This window comes from Chaetura pelagica, unplaced genomic scaffold (genome assembly GCF_000747805.2).
Source record: "Chaetura pelagica isolate M959 unplaced genomic scaffold, ChaPel_1.0 scaffold24, whole genome shotgun sequence".
Lineage (NCBI taxonomy): Eukaryota > Metazoa > Chordata > Aves > Apodiformes > Apodidae > Chaetura > Chaetura pelagica.
The window spans coordinates 3,123,056-3,138,793 of NW_009953077.1; the positions used below are offsets into that span (position 1 = coordinate 3,123,056).

General features: G+C 39.3%; 1 protein-coding gene across 1 annotated transcript in view; it reads left to right on the plus strand.

Moving 5' to 3' along the window:
- Positions 1-15,406, plus strand: part of SUCLG2 (succinate-CoA ligase, GDP-forming, beta subunit) — a 94,199-nt gene extending 78,793 nt beyond the window's left edge. Inside the window, exons 9-10 of the mRNA XM_009996905.1 lie at positions 7,481-7,601; positions 14,984-15,406. Coding sequence (XP_009995207.1) covers positions 7,481-7,601; positions 14,984-15,099 — 237 coding nt within the window. The 3' untranslated portion in view covers positions 15,100-15,406. The remainder of the gene's footprint in view (positions 1-7,480; positions 7,602-14,983) is intronic.
- The last annotated feature ends 332 nt before the right edge of the window (positions 15,407-15,738 follow it).

Below are 15,738 nucleotides of genomic sequence, written 5' to 3' on the forward strand. Positions count from 1 at the left end.
CTTTTCTCAGTGATGACCAGTGATAGGACAAGGGGTAATGGGTGTAAATTGGAGCATAGGAGGTTCAAGGTGAATATCTGAAAAAAATTTTTTACTGTGAGAGTGACAGAGCCCTGGAACAGGCTGCCCAGGGAGGTTGTGGAGTCTCCTTCACTGGAGACATTCAAAACCCACCTGGATGCGTTCCTGTGTGATGTACTCTAGGTGACCCTGCTCTGGCAGGGGGGTTGGACTAGATGATCTTTCGAGGTCCCTTCCAACCCCTAAGATTCTATGATTCTATGATTTGGTATCAGAGGGCACCAGCTCTCTCCTTGCTACTGACCCTGCTTACCTTCATGCTCTTCTCATTCTATCAAAGGGCCACAGCCAGCATCTGCTCAGTCAGCAGAGGGAGGATTGTTGCTGAACCATTTTCAAACCAGATGACTTTTAAACACATCCGGGGATGGTGACTCAACCACCTCCCTGGGCAACCTGTTTCAATGTCTGACAACCCTTGCACTGAAAAAGTTCTTCCTAATGTCTAGTCTAAACCTTCCCTGGCGCAGCTTGAGGCCATTTCCTCTGCTTCTATCACCACTTTTGAGAAGAGACAAGCACCTACCTCTTTAAAACATTCATTCTTAATTTGCTTTTTGTTGATTCAACCTCCTTAAATTTACCACCTTCAGCCTTTCAAATTTCCATTCGAAAGAGGAAAAATAATACTTTGCAAAATTTTATAAAGCAAAATTAGCTAGTTTTACTTTAAGCAGAGAAAAGAACCCTGCTCTTCTCTCTGAGGGGACTCTCAGATTCCTTCTCCACGTTGAATTGCACTGTCCTCTAGTGGATATTTTAAGCAATTGGTTTTGTGTTTGTAGTTTTTTCACCCAGCTCTGATGTAGTAGGTTTAATCTTTCTTTTCAAATGAAACATAAATGCTGTCAGAGAGAAAGAGCCAGAGGATTAGAGCAATGTCTCAAAACTGGATAAGAAAAAGTTACATTTGACCTGCCGTCCAAGTTATAATAATATAGAGACATTTTAAAATGTTGGTATCTGACTTATCAGTTGGAGCAGAAAGATATAAAAGGAAGAGCATCTGTGTTTATTACATTTTTATTTCACTGTGCTGAGCGTTGGAGATAATCCTCTTCTTTCACAAGGAAATGAATTTTCTAAACTGTGAATGAATAAATAATAAAGAGCAATGGAATAATAGGAAGGATTAAATGCACCTTACTAGACTCAAAGTGGAAAGCTATACATCCCATTACACCCTGTCGTTTGCTTTTTTTTCCTTCTTATTTTTATCTACCTCTTAAAAGGCATCAGGAATAGATCTTTGGGACATAAGAACACTAACTTGTAATCCAGGTAAACTCAGTCTTCTCCAAAGGGCTCGGAAAGTGTCCTCACTTCTCTATCTTAGTGCCTGTGTCTCCAAACAGGTAACAAGGAGACCCACTTTCTCCTTGTCATGCTGAAGATTTTGTTCTTAATAAAATGTATAGCTGCTAAGAAGCTGAAGGAAAGAATGTCTCTTGCTCACCTGTAGCTAACTAAATATATGTTCCTGGGATTCTCTAATCAAAGTTGTGTTCATGTAACTGTTCTTGCAGGAGTTCTTGATGCTTTGGTGTTGGTAAAGGTTCCCACAATCTCTTTCTCTGTGAGAAAGAAGCTCTTGCATGTCACTGTTACAAAGGTCACTGGATCTTGGTGAGGCCAAACCCACCCCATGTAAATGTGGCCTGTGACAACCTGGAGTAAAAAACTTGACAAATCCAGCCTGCTTCATCCTGTCAGGGTTCACTTTTAGCTGATGAAGGAGTTAGATGTGGTCAATAAATGAAGTAAATTAGCTTGAGATGTAAAGGTGTTTTTTTCAGATTTCAATCAAAGCAAACTAAGCAAGTTCTTTGCTAGTGTAGCTTTTAATTTGCTGCAGGTGTAGTTTTACTGACAGTTGCTGAATAGCTTGTTTTCCACTCAAATAAATAGATTGAGCTTCAGAGCAACAATTTACAGCAAGGTCAGAGATGATATTGGTGATTTTATAATAATATTTATAGTTCACCATGTTCATTCATCTGCGTGTGCATGAGAGGCTGAGAGAAGCTGGGACTCTTCAGCCTGGGGAAGAAAAGGCTGAAGGGAGACCTTATTAATGACTATAAGTATCTAAAGGGTGGGTGCAAGGAAGATGGAGCCAGACTGTTTAGTAGAGCCCAGTGACAGGATATGGGGCAGCAGGCACAAGATGGAACATAAGAAGTTCCATTTAAATATGATGAAAAACTTGTTTACAGTGAGGGTGACAGAGCCCTGGGACAGGCTGCCCAGTGAGGTTGTGGAGTCCCCTTCTCTGGAGATATTCAAGACTCACCTGGATGCAGCCCTGGGTAATGTGCTCTAGGCAGTCCTGCTTTAGCAGGGGAGTTGGACTGGATGTTCAACTGTCCCTTCCAACTCTGACTATTCCACGATTCCATGACATAAGGGAGAAGATGCATCCAAAGTCACAAGGCATGCACCTGCCACTCAGATGGAAAACCGTTGCAAGATTTTCTGGCTGTCACCAGATGAGATAATGTGGGGTTTTTGTGAAAGAACTTCACATTAAAAAAAATACAGTAGCAGATGCTTTGATTAAAGAGATCTGAATGTTGAAATACTTACATTTTTGAGCAATCTTTGTGTCAGCCTTCCTGAAATATTTTGTTGAAACGCATATTTTAAAACACGTATTTAAAAAAAACCCCACACTTCTGCTCCAGTGTGTATTTCCAGTAGCATTCAGGAGAGATCTGTACTCTGCAATCATGGTCTTGGTGTTTTGGGGTTTGATTTTTATGGGACAGTTCTCTAGTTTTATTTCTGGCCTTACATTTTTGTACACAGTAATATACATTCTGACCCTGACGGGCAATAACTAAGAAAGTAGTTTCACAACCCATTACACATTCCCACCTTATCCTGGGCCCTAACAGCACCTTGGGGGTTCCTCCTCACTTCAGAACCAGCATTTGTGTGTCTACAGGGGCAGGCAGATCCAGGGGCTCCTTCAGTATCCACATGACTCTGATGCTGATCTGGGCACAGGAGAGAGGAATATTTGTGTGCAGGAGCAGGGAGGGGTAACCAAGACAGCTTCTTTGGTGGCTGCCCATGCTTAGATCATCTTCAAATGATTCTGAAACCTCAGCCTAAGTTAATTTGCATTCACGTTTGGATTTCTGTTTTATGTGAGATTGAGGGCTTTTCTTTGTATGAATTACCTGCCATTGCTCAGTGCTGCAGCACGTTGTTACCCTAAGCCTGCTGTAATTGTTTTGTGGTAATACCAAAGGTGGGAAATGGAGGAGAAACAACAGCTTGTCAAGTTTTTGTCATCTTTTTGTGTACAGAATTTGTGGTGTTAGTGCAGCCTGTGAAGGATGCTCGGCAGACAGGGATGCAGCAACTGCAGACAGCCAGACGTCCTGGGTATAGATTTATAAATGGGCTGTAGGGAAGGTGAAAAGCTTTGGAGGTGCTGCCTGTATTGGTCCTGAAGTGTATGATGATCAGATGTCAGTGTGTGTTTTGTTAAAGGCTAAGAAAATTTCAGAGAAGGGGGAAAAAAAATGAAAAAGAAGAAAATATAGGAAATGCACACAGTGTTTGCAAGAAGGTGTGCTAAAGCTGCTTCTGCTGCATATGAAATGCCCTTCATTGCCTGGAACCCAGCAGCTTTGTGGATTGTTGGCAATCCAATCCAGTTCTCACAGTAACCTAGCACTATTCTTTCAGTTATTAGACAATTACACTTATTCAGGGAGAGGTGGCGAAGATTTGGTGCCAAACATTCAAAGCAGAATTGCAAGCTTTGTCAAGGCTCACTTTAACAAGAGGTCACTGTAAATTAAAACTGGTAGTTTTATTAATAAAGCAGCATAGAATTGATATAGCTATACATAAATATCTCTAATTTCTTATATAAAGAGAGGAAAGGCTATCTGTGTGTCTGCATTTATGTGCATATAGTATTCAGGAGCTGTGGGATTAATTCCAGCATCTGCAAAGATTCAATACCATGTCTAGCGTGCAGACAGTGATAAAGCAGCACTCACTCAGTTGCTATGACTTTTCCTTCCCAGCATCAGTGCTTAGACCTGGTAGACCATGGGCTGCTACCACTGGTGATGTGTCCATGCTGTTGTGGGTTCCCTGGCTTCTCCAGAGGAATCCATGATGAGTTGCAGGTACATTTGGTGGTGATTTCACGTGCATCAGTTGTTTTGGTGGATGGGAAAGAGCCTCACCCATGGATATGCTGTTATCCTTCGTTTCCTTAATGATGTCACTGAAATACAAAACAACATTGTAAGGCATGCCATTGGGTCACAATGGTTATTAGAATAATAATTCTACCAAGTTAACCTGTCCTGTATGTAGACAGATTGCCCTCTTCTTATTATGTCTGATGTTCCACATGCATTAGATACTGACCACGTTAATATGTGAAGGTTCTGGTTATACAACAGGAGGTTTATTTTTCTTACAGAGTTAAATAATACAGAGGTTGTGTATTCTCTGTGCACATGAAATACTGAAAACCTTTTCATCCATTTACTGAGTCTGAATGTTAAAGTTCTTTCAGCTGGAAATGCAAGATCTAGTCAGGCTACAGAAGCATATATAAACAATGTTCACTAATTTCAGTGGAGTTAAAGTGAATCTCAACATCATTTGAACTGATCTTTTGGCTTATTTGGAAGATTAGAATAAAACCCAAGATTGAATTCTCTACCTGATTCAGTTTCCTGTTGATTGAATCCATTTAGACTCATCTCTGATTTAACAGTGTATTTTTATTAAAGCCAAGCATACAAACACCAATTATCCAAGCTGCATCTAATTTCCTTCCACTTTTTTTTTCCTTTTGCTGCCAATGGATTAGAAGACCTGATTAGAATTCAGCTTGAAAGCTGAAAAGCAGATCCTTAAATGAGAATGTCTGCATTAGGAATTAGAATATCTGTACTGGGCATAAAATCCTCCTCCTTATCTCTAATAATGTAAACACAGTTGGTTAAGTTGATCCATCACGTGCCTGGTCCAATGTCCCTGAATTAGGATCATGTATTAGAAAGGGTGGAACAGGGTCTGTGGCTCATCCTGCTGAGAGAAGACATCACTAGTATATTTTAACATCAAAGTGCTTTGCATAAATATCCCCTTACCACAAGGGTTAATGTGATAAGTGTTTGAAGGGCTTTATTTTTGCTTTATGTGTTTTTACCTCCTGGCACCAAGAATGTTTGCATGTGCCCAAGCAGGAGGAGCAAGGCAGAGAAGGGACCTTCTGAGCTTTTACTGTTGGCAGCTTCTGCAGAGGTAAGGATTTTCTAACAACACAAAGGTCGAATAAATAATTGAAAAGCATCACCAACTCACTACCCAGAAGACCCCAAACTGGTAAATGCATGCATTTAACATGCCATTAAAGTGCTGGCCCGTGTCTGAAATACAAGAAAGAGTTATAAAATCAATTAAATTGTGTGCTCTGATTTGACTAGGTTATTAATTTCCCCCAGACACCTAGGGTGCTTTGCCTAGGATGAGGAAGCCATATCATGACCCATATGCAGGCTGTTGCTGTGTAGCTTTATGACCTGAAGCAGTTGGTGGCATGTGCATCAAATCATCCTACCTCGTTTCAGAGGGAGACCTTTGGATGTCAGGATTTTGAAGGGAGTTTATTATTAATTATTTCTCTAATTATATAGCATTAGAGATGTTTCAGGCTTTGAAAAGGCACATGAGAGTTCTGCTTATATTATCAGGATGCCCAGAAGAGTTAGAAAATCTTAATTGGATGACTTCACTGCAAATAGTAAAAGGAGACAAGTAGTAGCAGGGATAGGCAGCATCCTAGCACATCAGCACTGGGAAAACTAGATAAAAGAGCTGGTGTCTAATAGCCTTGAGAGGAGAGAATGGGGCTGTGTCCTCTGTGGTCACCTGGGAACTGTTCTGGCCATGTTTGGGTGGCACCATGAGAAGTCTTGGAGCTGGGAGGAGCAGTAGGGGATGAGGGAGATATCTAGGAGGTGGTCCCATTGCCATCTTCATTTTACACTTCTTGTGCTAGTAATGGAGTTTGATAGTGCAATGGAAACCCTGCAGATGCTTCTAATAAGTGATGTTTTTGCAGACTAGGATATTGCTTAAGGAATGAGTTGATTTCTTGTGGGAAGTGAAGTATTTGCTGAGTTGCTTTCTATTTTCCTTTTTTCTTGCTGCATTGTGGAAGACAGAATTAGGCAGTGGTGAGATTTCACTCCCTGTGTGTGACTGCACATCCCAGGAGTTAATTGTCACATCGTGTCTGCAGAGAAATATCCAACCTGATTGTGCAGAGCTAGAAACCTGCATGACTGCAGGGGATTTTCTTGGTTCTGGTAGGAGTCTGGCTACCTGGAGGTGGGCAAAGCAAATCTGTTCATCTTGTGCAATGAGTTAAGCATAACTGCGGTTGACATCATGCACAAGTGAAATCCAGTGATATTTCATTCCTTCAGACCTTACCCCCTCCTTACTTTGTCTTCTTTTGAGTCAACATGATTCTGGCAAAGCTTGTTTGTGACACCCAGTAAATCTAATGTAGAGTACCCCAAATGCTGTGGATTAGCCCCACCACGGAATGAGAAACAACACAACTGCCTTGGTATGGGATCCCCCCTTGACTTCATGAGCCATGGTAGGAAGCCTGGCACATGGACTTGGGTTCAATATTATGCACCTTTCCAAGTGAAAAGAGGCCACATTAACGTTTTGTATGTATTAATATCTCATATGTTAAGAAAGGTAATTTAAGTGTGAAATAGGTGCAGGAATTTCAGTTTCCAGAAACTGATGAATAGTAGTACTTTGAGGTTGTCAATTAAATCTATTTAATGAATGTTCTTTATTACATGCCTCTCCTTGTTAATTAGAAGTGATTTTTACTCCTCTTTATCAAGTTAGGGCAAGTATATCACCTTCTCCTCGGTGCTGCTTATGTGCATGTCCAGATTGTTTTGTGAAGTGTGCCCATGAATATTGAATTGCATGTGCATCCACACACCCATCCACTGTCCTCTCTGAGCTCCAACCTCTGATGATTTAATACATTAAAAATACTTTTCTTTTTTAATCTGTTTTTATTTATACCTGTCAGTGGGATTTCCCCTTTTCTGTGTAATAACATGGTCATGACATGATTTTAACCAGGCCAGTTTGGACCAAGGCAATTAATGACTGCTGAACACTACAGAAATGACAGATCCAGAATTAATTTCTCTGACTACAGATGTGAAGTTTGTACTTGCCATAAATGAGAACCTGCCAGACAAATATTAATTTGTTCCCTGCTTTGGATCCATTACCTGTGTTCATTTAACAAACAAAGCCAAAACAAAACACAAAACAACCCCCACCTGATTCCTTTTCTGTTTCTTTCCTACAGGTTGAAGCAATACTTGTGAACATTTTTGGTGGGATTGTGAACTGTGCCATTATAGCCAATGGTATAACCAAAGCCTGCAGAGAGCTAGAGCTGAAAGTACCTCTGGTGGTCAGACTGGAAGGTGAGTGCTCCTGTTTTCAGACAAAAATCATCCCTCAGGTATAGAGGATCCATTCTGGCTGCCTTTGCTCTCTAAGCTCTGAACAGATTATTCCCACACAACAAAAATGTGTCCAATTCTTCATCCATAACATCACCTGAAGTCAATAAATTCTTCCTTTCTGTATTTCTGTATCCCAGGTGGTACATGAAGCAATGACATTTTGCAATGGCAGCATTATGGTTTTGCTTCTGATATTTGCAATGCAAATAGAAATTATTTTGATGTCAATTTCTATTTACTGGAAGGTATTTCTGTTTCAAATGGTTTTTTACTGAATGCAATTCCATTATTCTAAACCTGCAGCAACACAGAGTTTTCTTATATTTACTCCAATATCTTAATTAAAAGAGATTTTAGAAACAGTATTTGTGAGGGAGAGATTCCTGTAACATATTCTTCAGCCCAAATATTGAATCCAGCTAAAATCTGTTAAAAACCAGAAGATTTGGTGAAGGTAAGGAATATATCTATATTTTCAAAGTAAATCCAGCTTTATTAAATTGGAAACAAAAAAGTAATAGAGAGGAAGGGCACTCTTTGGCAGTTACTGGGTTTAATATAATGGCAGTAGGTACAGAGTTTTGTCTCTCATTTCTGAGAAATGCCCTGAAGGAGAAAGAGAGGGTTTTCTTCAGCCATTGAATGAAAAGTCTTTTTGGTTGAAATCACCACAGCTCTGTTAAACTTTAAACATTTTTAATTATTTAAATTCTTTTGTTAAGTAGCTTTGGAAAATAGGAGGTTTTCTGTTTGGTTCTGTAAGGCCTGTTCCTGAGAAACATGAATATTTATGTTCAAGTGTGTGGAAAGGGGGTGAAATGTCCTGTCACTCAGCATTGGTGGTGAAGGGAGGAAATGCATCCTCTTATGTACCTGAGGTACAAAACATTCAGGTGTTTTTTAACACTAAGATAGAAAGGGGAGACAAAATTGTTCTGACTACACCAGGAATTTTCCTTATCAAAAAATAAAGTCACCAGGATTCACTCAGCCCTTCAGTGAGGTGGGTGTTTCTGCCTTTCATGAGAAAGCAGGTTTTCCCATCCCTCACTCTCGTGCTACATTACACACCATACCCAGAACATGTCAGGGGTTAATTATCACATCCCATGGCAGTTTTGTCCTCTAAAACTTCTTCTGTGCACTTCATGGCAGTGCAGTGGCAACGTGCATTCTTACTTAATTGTGAGTAGCCTCTTTGCTGCAGGAAGTGCAGGAAAATGTAAATAATCTAAAGTGGATATTAAAAACAAATAATGAAAATTTTCTTTGAATGATGCAGCACCACTAAACACCTTAAGAGAGCAAGTAGATAGTTTAACAGGAATGAATGAGAGACTGAGGAATTGCTCAGAATCAGGAAAGTTTCATAATGTGAAATCCCATTATCTATGAGCTCAAGGCAATTTTTGTTTAGCTTCTTTGTCAAAGCCAGAAACGTTTCCAGTCTGTTGTAGCTGGCAAAAAGTGTATCAGAACTGAAAGACATTTCATCTATTGTACCTGTTTTCCAGGAAAGATATTGGAAGAGCTGTTAGTTTTCCTTCTAAACGAGATGGTTACAAGTTCTTTTTCATGCCTTCTTTGAGACCAGTATAAGGAAAACAAGAAAATCAACTCACTGGTTTTAACCTGCAGTCTGCTATGTCTGCCACTGGGTTTTCTTGACCTTTCTCCAGTGCTTTTGATACCATGACTGTACACTAGTAAAGGTGAATTATTTGTTTGAATGTGACTTCAGGGTGATTGCAAGAGGCAAAGCAGTCCCTGGGCTGAGTGAGGGGAGTCCCAGTTCTTCTGCACTGGAAGAGATGTGGAGCAGGAGAGCTTCTGCCTTGGGGTTGCACAAAGCCCTGCAGAGGTGACTGCAAGGTACCTGTGACCTTTCTGAGAGTTGTGTGCTGCTTCACCCACAGAGGCTGAAGCTGAACCTTCAGAATGTCTAACACAGCTTTTAATGCAAGCACCTCTTGGCCATCTTCTCATGATTGCTTGCTGTTTGCTAGCTATGTAATAGTGTTTCTCTGAGACTAGTTGTTGACTCCAGAGTTTCTTCAGGAAACTCTGTCCCAGTATAATACAGAAAACTCTCCCTTTGGTATAATGTTTATCTCAAAAGTTCTTTTAATTCCTTCTCTTATTCCTAGTGTTACCATCAATTCGTCCTAAACGAAGAGCTGTGATGTTTAAAGCTTTCAGATGTTGTACTTAGAAACTGTTAGCTTGTAACTCCTGCTTTCCCTGCCTCCTTAATCACCCAGCCAAGCAGTATATATACATACATATGTGGTTCTTTTAATCTTTCCTCAGAAATCTGTCCCTCTAGATCCTTAATCATCTTCGTTGTTGTTCTTTGAAATCACACTGGGTTATCCAAAACATACAAGAATTTTGAATTAATAATGAGTACTGTGGAAGCAATGGGGCTGCCCACGACTTTTAAAAACATCACCAATACCATTTTGCATTTTAAAAGGAGAAGAAGGGGCAAGCACTTTTTTGGATTTCCATTTTGAACGTTTTGCCAACAGAAGGTTCATGATTTGTTCCCATAAATCTAACAGATTTGTGACCTGCACTTTAAAGACTCTTTGCCCACATACACTGTATTACAAAAGTCTTGATGACTAGAGTTTTAATCAGTCAAATCTGTCTTGATTTAGCAGGATTCTGTGGACAAATCTTTGTTCTCAGTTGTATAATAATTACAAGCTGTTTTACCAGTGGATAAAGAAAGGATTATTCTCCTCTTTGAAAATGGTAACTTCATAATTACATGTATTTACTTGCCTTATCAGTAAAGAACTCACCAGCTAAGACATGGGATTATTGTTGCTTAAAAAGCTCATGGACAAATGGAGAAACCACATATTCAAAATTTTCTCTTGTACAGACGTAGAAAACTAACTTTTGCTGGTTTTATACAGCATTTTTCCCCTTTAAAGTGTAATGTACTTCAGTTAAGTTTTGTGAAAACTACCTAGAAGTGCTGAATAGAAGCCATACCTTGTTTCTCATTTATGTAGCTCAGAGTTAGATGGAAAGAGGAAAGAATAAAAAATTTGTGAATTAGGTGTCTTTTTCCAAAGCTAGAAATTTTACATTATTTCATAAAATGAATTATCTGCTTCTCTGGTTAGTAGGACAAGAAGAACTGGGAGGAAATAGAACTACTTAATATGTTTAAGCACAGCTAGAAGCAAGTTAGCTTTTATTCAAATGTCTGAATCCAAAATTTCCTATTATATTTTCAGCCATGTAATTCATGGCCTTCTGTGTTCTGCAGAATCTAATGTGTTTTTTTAATATGTTCAGAAATCTACACACAAGTGTAGTTTTGTTCCAGTTTGCATATCTTGCTCACAGATATGGTTTAGTAGGTATACTTATGATTTTCAGAATCCCAAATTGCCTATCCAGAGAAAATAATGGAGTACTGCAAAGTCACAAGTAGAATTTCACTCATATCAGCCTCCTCAGACACCTTGGGTTTAAACAGTCCAATTTAAATGTGCTTGAGCCTTTCCCAGTTTGGATATAAACATGGGGCAGAGGAAAGGATTAAAATATTATTTCAGAAAAGTTTAAGATAGAAAAGGGCAGAAGGTGTGCACAGAATAGAAGAGGTTTAATTGTTTCTTCTGATTAAGCGGTGGAAGTCAATTTATTCTTGACTGCAGAGCCAAGAGCTACAAGCTGTGTGAGCCACCAAAACTTCTGAGGTTCCCTAGCTAAAGATCATTACTGAAAGCTTATCAGTGGCCAGACTTCAAATCAAATATTGACTGAAGGTTAGCCAGCAATGAACTTTAAACCTTGTGCATTATGCTCCAATACCTCTTTCTTTGAGACTTGAGAGGCTACAAGTTTCCAGCTTGTGGGTGAGCAGAAATGGCATGACCTGAGTCCATGCTGGGAGGAAAACTTGGCTCTCAAAACACTCACCTGTGTAGCACATCAAAGCTGAACCACTGCTGCTGCTAATGTAACATGGCCACAATGTGTTCACCTCAATAGTGTTGTCAGACATGCTGCACATTATGAAGTGTTTTGTCATAGCAGAATGTTCTGGGTAGAGCAGTTTATTTTGTGTTAGTCTTCTATTTCCGAAGATTCACCAAAAGTACATAACTCTGTCTTCTCCCCTGCTATCACATTTACCTGAAAAGAAGTGCCATTGCAGAGTCTTGCCTCCTCTCCAGCCATCAGCTTCAAACAGTGGCAGTTTAGCATCTTCCTATTTGTTTTATGACAGTGCAAGTGAACAAATGGCCATTATCAAAATCCTGTTGGAGCATGGTTGGGAATGTTCCATTTGCTTGTTTATGTTCAACCTGTGCAGTCCTCTTGACTTGTTTGGAACAATGTGAGTTGCTGTAATCTCACAATTTATGGAAATATACTTAGATAGAATATTTCTTACTAGGATTTTAAAGCAATGAGCTGAATAGAATTGCTTTGCTGGTGAAAGCAGAGATTTCAAGGCAGCAGAAGTGAAATGTGTGCACACACACTGACCAAGAGGTTGTTTCAGAACCCAAGTTTCAGGAGAGGAGGATATTTCAACTAAAAAGCCTGAAAGAATCTGCTGATAAAATTACATCTTTCCTTTTTTCCCATGAACAGCAAAATGTGACAGAAGGAAAAACAGTTTTTCCTCATCAGAAAGGATTCTTTTAATAGGAGCCAAGTTAAAAAAAAAACAAACAACCCAAAAAAAAACAACCCACCACACACACAAAAACCCCAAACAAAAATAAAATTAAAAGAAACCCAACCAAATAAACAAACCCAAACAAAACCCCCCAGCAACAACAATAAAAACCCTATAAGCTTCAGTCCTGTGAATCCTGACCATTTCTGAGTTGACCACAGTGCAGGTCAGGATATTTAAATAGCCCGTGTATGTGATTCTGTTTACAGTTCTCTAACACCATCCAGTGGCAGGAGGTTAATGTTAGAAGAGTGGGATTATTTATTTGTTTATTTTAACAGCTACTGCAATGAGACAAGACCTTTCTTAAATGTTTCCAGTGTTTCCTGAACATTTAGTTTTAAAACTTTTGCCTCTGCTTGCAGCAGGATCACAGTATAATTTCTGTATTCTCCGTATAACTAAAACATGTGTCACAATGGGAAAGAAAGTTATCATTAAAAATGTTACAGGAAGGAAAATGTTTGCTGAAAAGTATGTTTAGTCATATGCCTTGCCTACAAAACATCTTTATTTAGTAAATACAAGATGTGCCCTTACTCTTTTGACTGAAGTGAGGGTTTATTTCCAGCTTTCAGACTTTCATTTGTCTGCAGAAACACTCCCCCTTCTTTCTTAGTGGACTGTGTTTTGTATTGATTTTGTAATGCACGTTAGACAAGTGGTGTGCAGAGCAATCAATGCAATGCAGAGTAGAACCAATGTATTGTTCCCACTCTGACCTGTTAGTAAATTAATATTGGTCACTTAGTGAAGAACAGAAGTTAGTTTTAAGTATGTGACTATCACAAACACCACAATATTTTTATCTGTGGGAAAATGTCCAGGACATTTTTTCCCTTTCCAGTTTTTTCTCCTCACATCACTTTGTCTTGTAGAATCTTGCTTGAGAAATCAGTGCAGTCTTGACTGTTCTAAATGTTTATCACACTTGTATCTAAATAATAGATAATGCCTTCAAGGCCTGATGGGAATCACTATACAAATGTGAGGAACTTATCAGAGAAGAGAACCTTGGGAATCCATCTGGCTTCCTGTACATTTCTGCTCTGGCACTTGGCAGCATCCTACCAGGGTTGAAAAAAATAAAAAATCAAATATTTTGCTCTTTTTTGCCCATCAGATTCTTCTTTTTCTGCAGGAAAAGTCCCATAGAGTTCTGGATGTTACTGTGTAACCAAATGCCCCTTCTGTCAGAGATTTCAGATGTCTTTGACCTTCCTACACAAGTCCCACAGCATGTCCTCTTTTAAACAGTTCACAGATGGGGACCATGGGCCTTTTCCAGACACCTGCCTTTCCTATCCCAAAATGCTGGGGCCTGCTGTGACAGAGATATCTTTGGGTCTTTCAGTGCTGGGAATGGGACTCCTGACTTTAGCATGCTGGTGAAGAAGACTTTTGAATTTCTCTACTACTGTTGTACAAATTCACATTTTCTATAAAAACTCCCAAAAAGCCCGCAATCATCCTTTAAAATGAACATTCTGGAAGCTGCACTGTAAAGGGTGTACTCCTTGCTTGGTTAATAATTAAGACTATAATTAGTTTATAGCTCCAAATATAATTAAAATTGCTTTTCCTATGTCTATGCATTACAAAGTAATTAAGCGTTTTGACATGGTAAACAGCAAGGAACTTCATGTGGAGGAGGGAGGTAGAATTGAGCCTAAAGAGGATCAGCTCAGGGACTTGTGATTGTGGCTGCTGCTGTGATCCCAAAGTGTGGATCCTACTCCTTCAGTAGGATATTTGACTCCAAGCTCTTCTGTGGTGCAGAGCATCTCAGTGCCCAAAACCGTCACTTGGCTTTGCTGGAAAAAGCTCTGGAGAATTCCTAGTTTCTGTTTCTCTTTTTCTTTCCAAGAATAAGCTAGAGGAAATGGGAAGTGATGCACTTGTCTTGTTAATATCTTTTAAATGTATGTGTTTGTTTGTTTTTTCCTTTCCTGGGCATGTGGTCTGATTGCCCAGATTTGAGCCCTTCATGTACAGAATGAAGCACTTTACTGTAGAGCTGCACAGTCTCCTGCAACATGGGATAACTCAGGGCAGCAGCACCAGGGGAAATGGTGTCATGCTAAGTGCTTCACAGATCCCCTTTTTAGCAAGAATGCAAAAAAAATATATGTATTTAGGAGCAGTCCAGAACCAGTCATATTTTCAGGATTACCCAAGTCTCTCTCTCAGTAGCCCATATTGCAGCTTTCAGTTAACAAGGGTGAATTTCAAGTGCTGTTGACTCACTGGATGCTGATCAGCTGTGCCTGGTTGTTGTTAGTAAATGTGTTAAATCTTCCAAGTGTCTTGAAGGCCTGATCCAGGATTCATTATCCACTGCTCCTGCTGGATGTCCCTACTGACTTTGGTGAAAGTAGGATTGACCATTTAACCTGTTCAAAGCCACTTTTGTGGATGCAAGTGATGTTACCAGGTGGCATTGTCTGTCAAAATTGTCACTGAAATTAAGGATTCCATCTTCTCAGATTTGTCTAAACCACTGAGTGAAGCTGTTGTTAAACTGATGAGTAGTTTGAAGCATTAACTACTTTTACAGAGATTTAGTAGAAGATGCTGATTTATTCATTGACCATAAATTACTAATTATATTAATGTTCTTTCCTAGGCACAAATGTTCACGAAGCCCAACGTATTCTGAACGAAAGTGGACTCCCCATCATGTCTGCAAATGACCTTGAGGATGCAGCCCAGAAGGCAGTGGCTAGTGTGGCCAAAAAATAGCAACTTGAAGATGTTCTGATGGAGAGTGTGTGTTTCACAAGACTTCATTCCTGTTGCTCTTTCAGAGAGGATTAGTGGAGTTTTTCTAAGCAGTCATCAGTGTTGGTGGACTTAATTTGTGACACATGACAAACTTAGGCCTTTGGTTTACAAGGTAGTCTTCAGAAATTTTACATCTACATTCTTGAAAGGTTTGTATGTGTTTGTAGCATTTTGGTAATTTTGTTGTTCAGACCTGTAATAAGACTTCACTTCATAAAGCCCTTTTTCTGCTTTCCTTCCAAAATCATCACTAGTAAACTCGAGACAATAATTATTAATTGACTTCTGTCAACAGGATTGTTCTTTTATCAGGCACATACAGTTCACCTCTTTCACAGTCTTTTCTTTTTTTAATATTACAAAGACTCAGCAAGCTAATAATGGGTTTATATTTTTTATGGACTTTTAGGATAATGTAAAAAATTGTGCTTACAATATATATTTTTATTCAAATGAACAGTGTTTATTTTCTTTTTCAGGAATCACACATTTTGCCTTAAGATTATTTTGTTTTGTAGATGCCAAAGTATACCTCACCATAGGAAAAAGGATTGAACAGTTGGTAGTGAAAGGACTTTCCATTCTTGTACTGTGTCT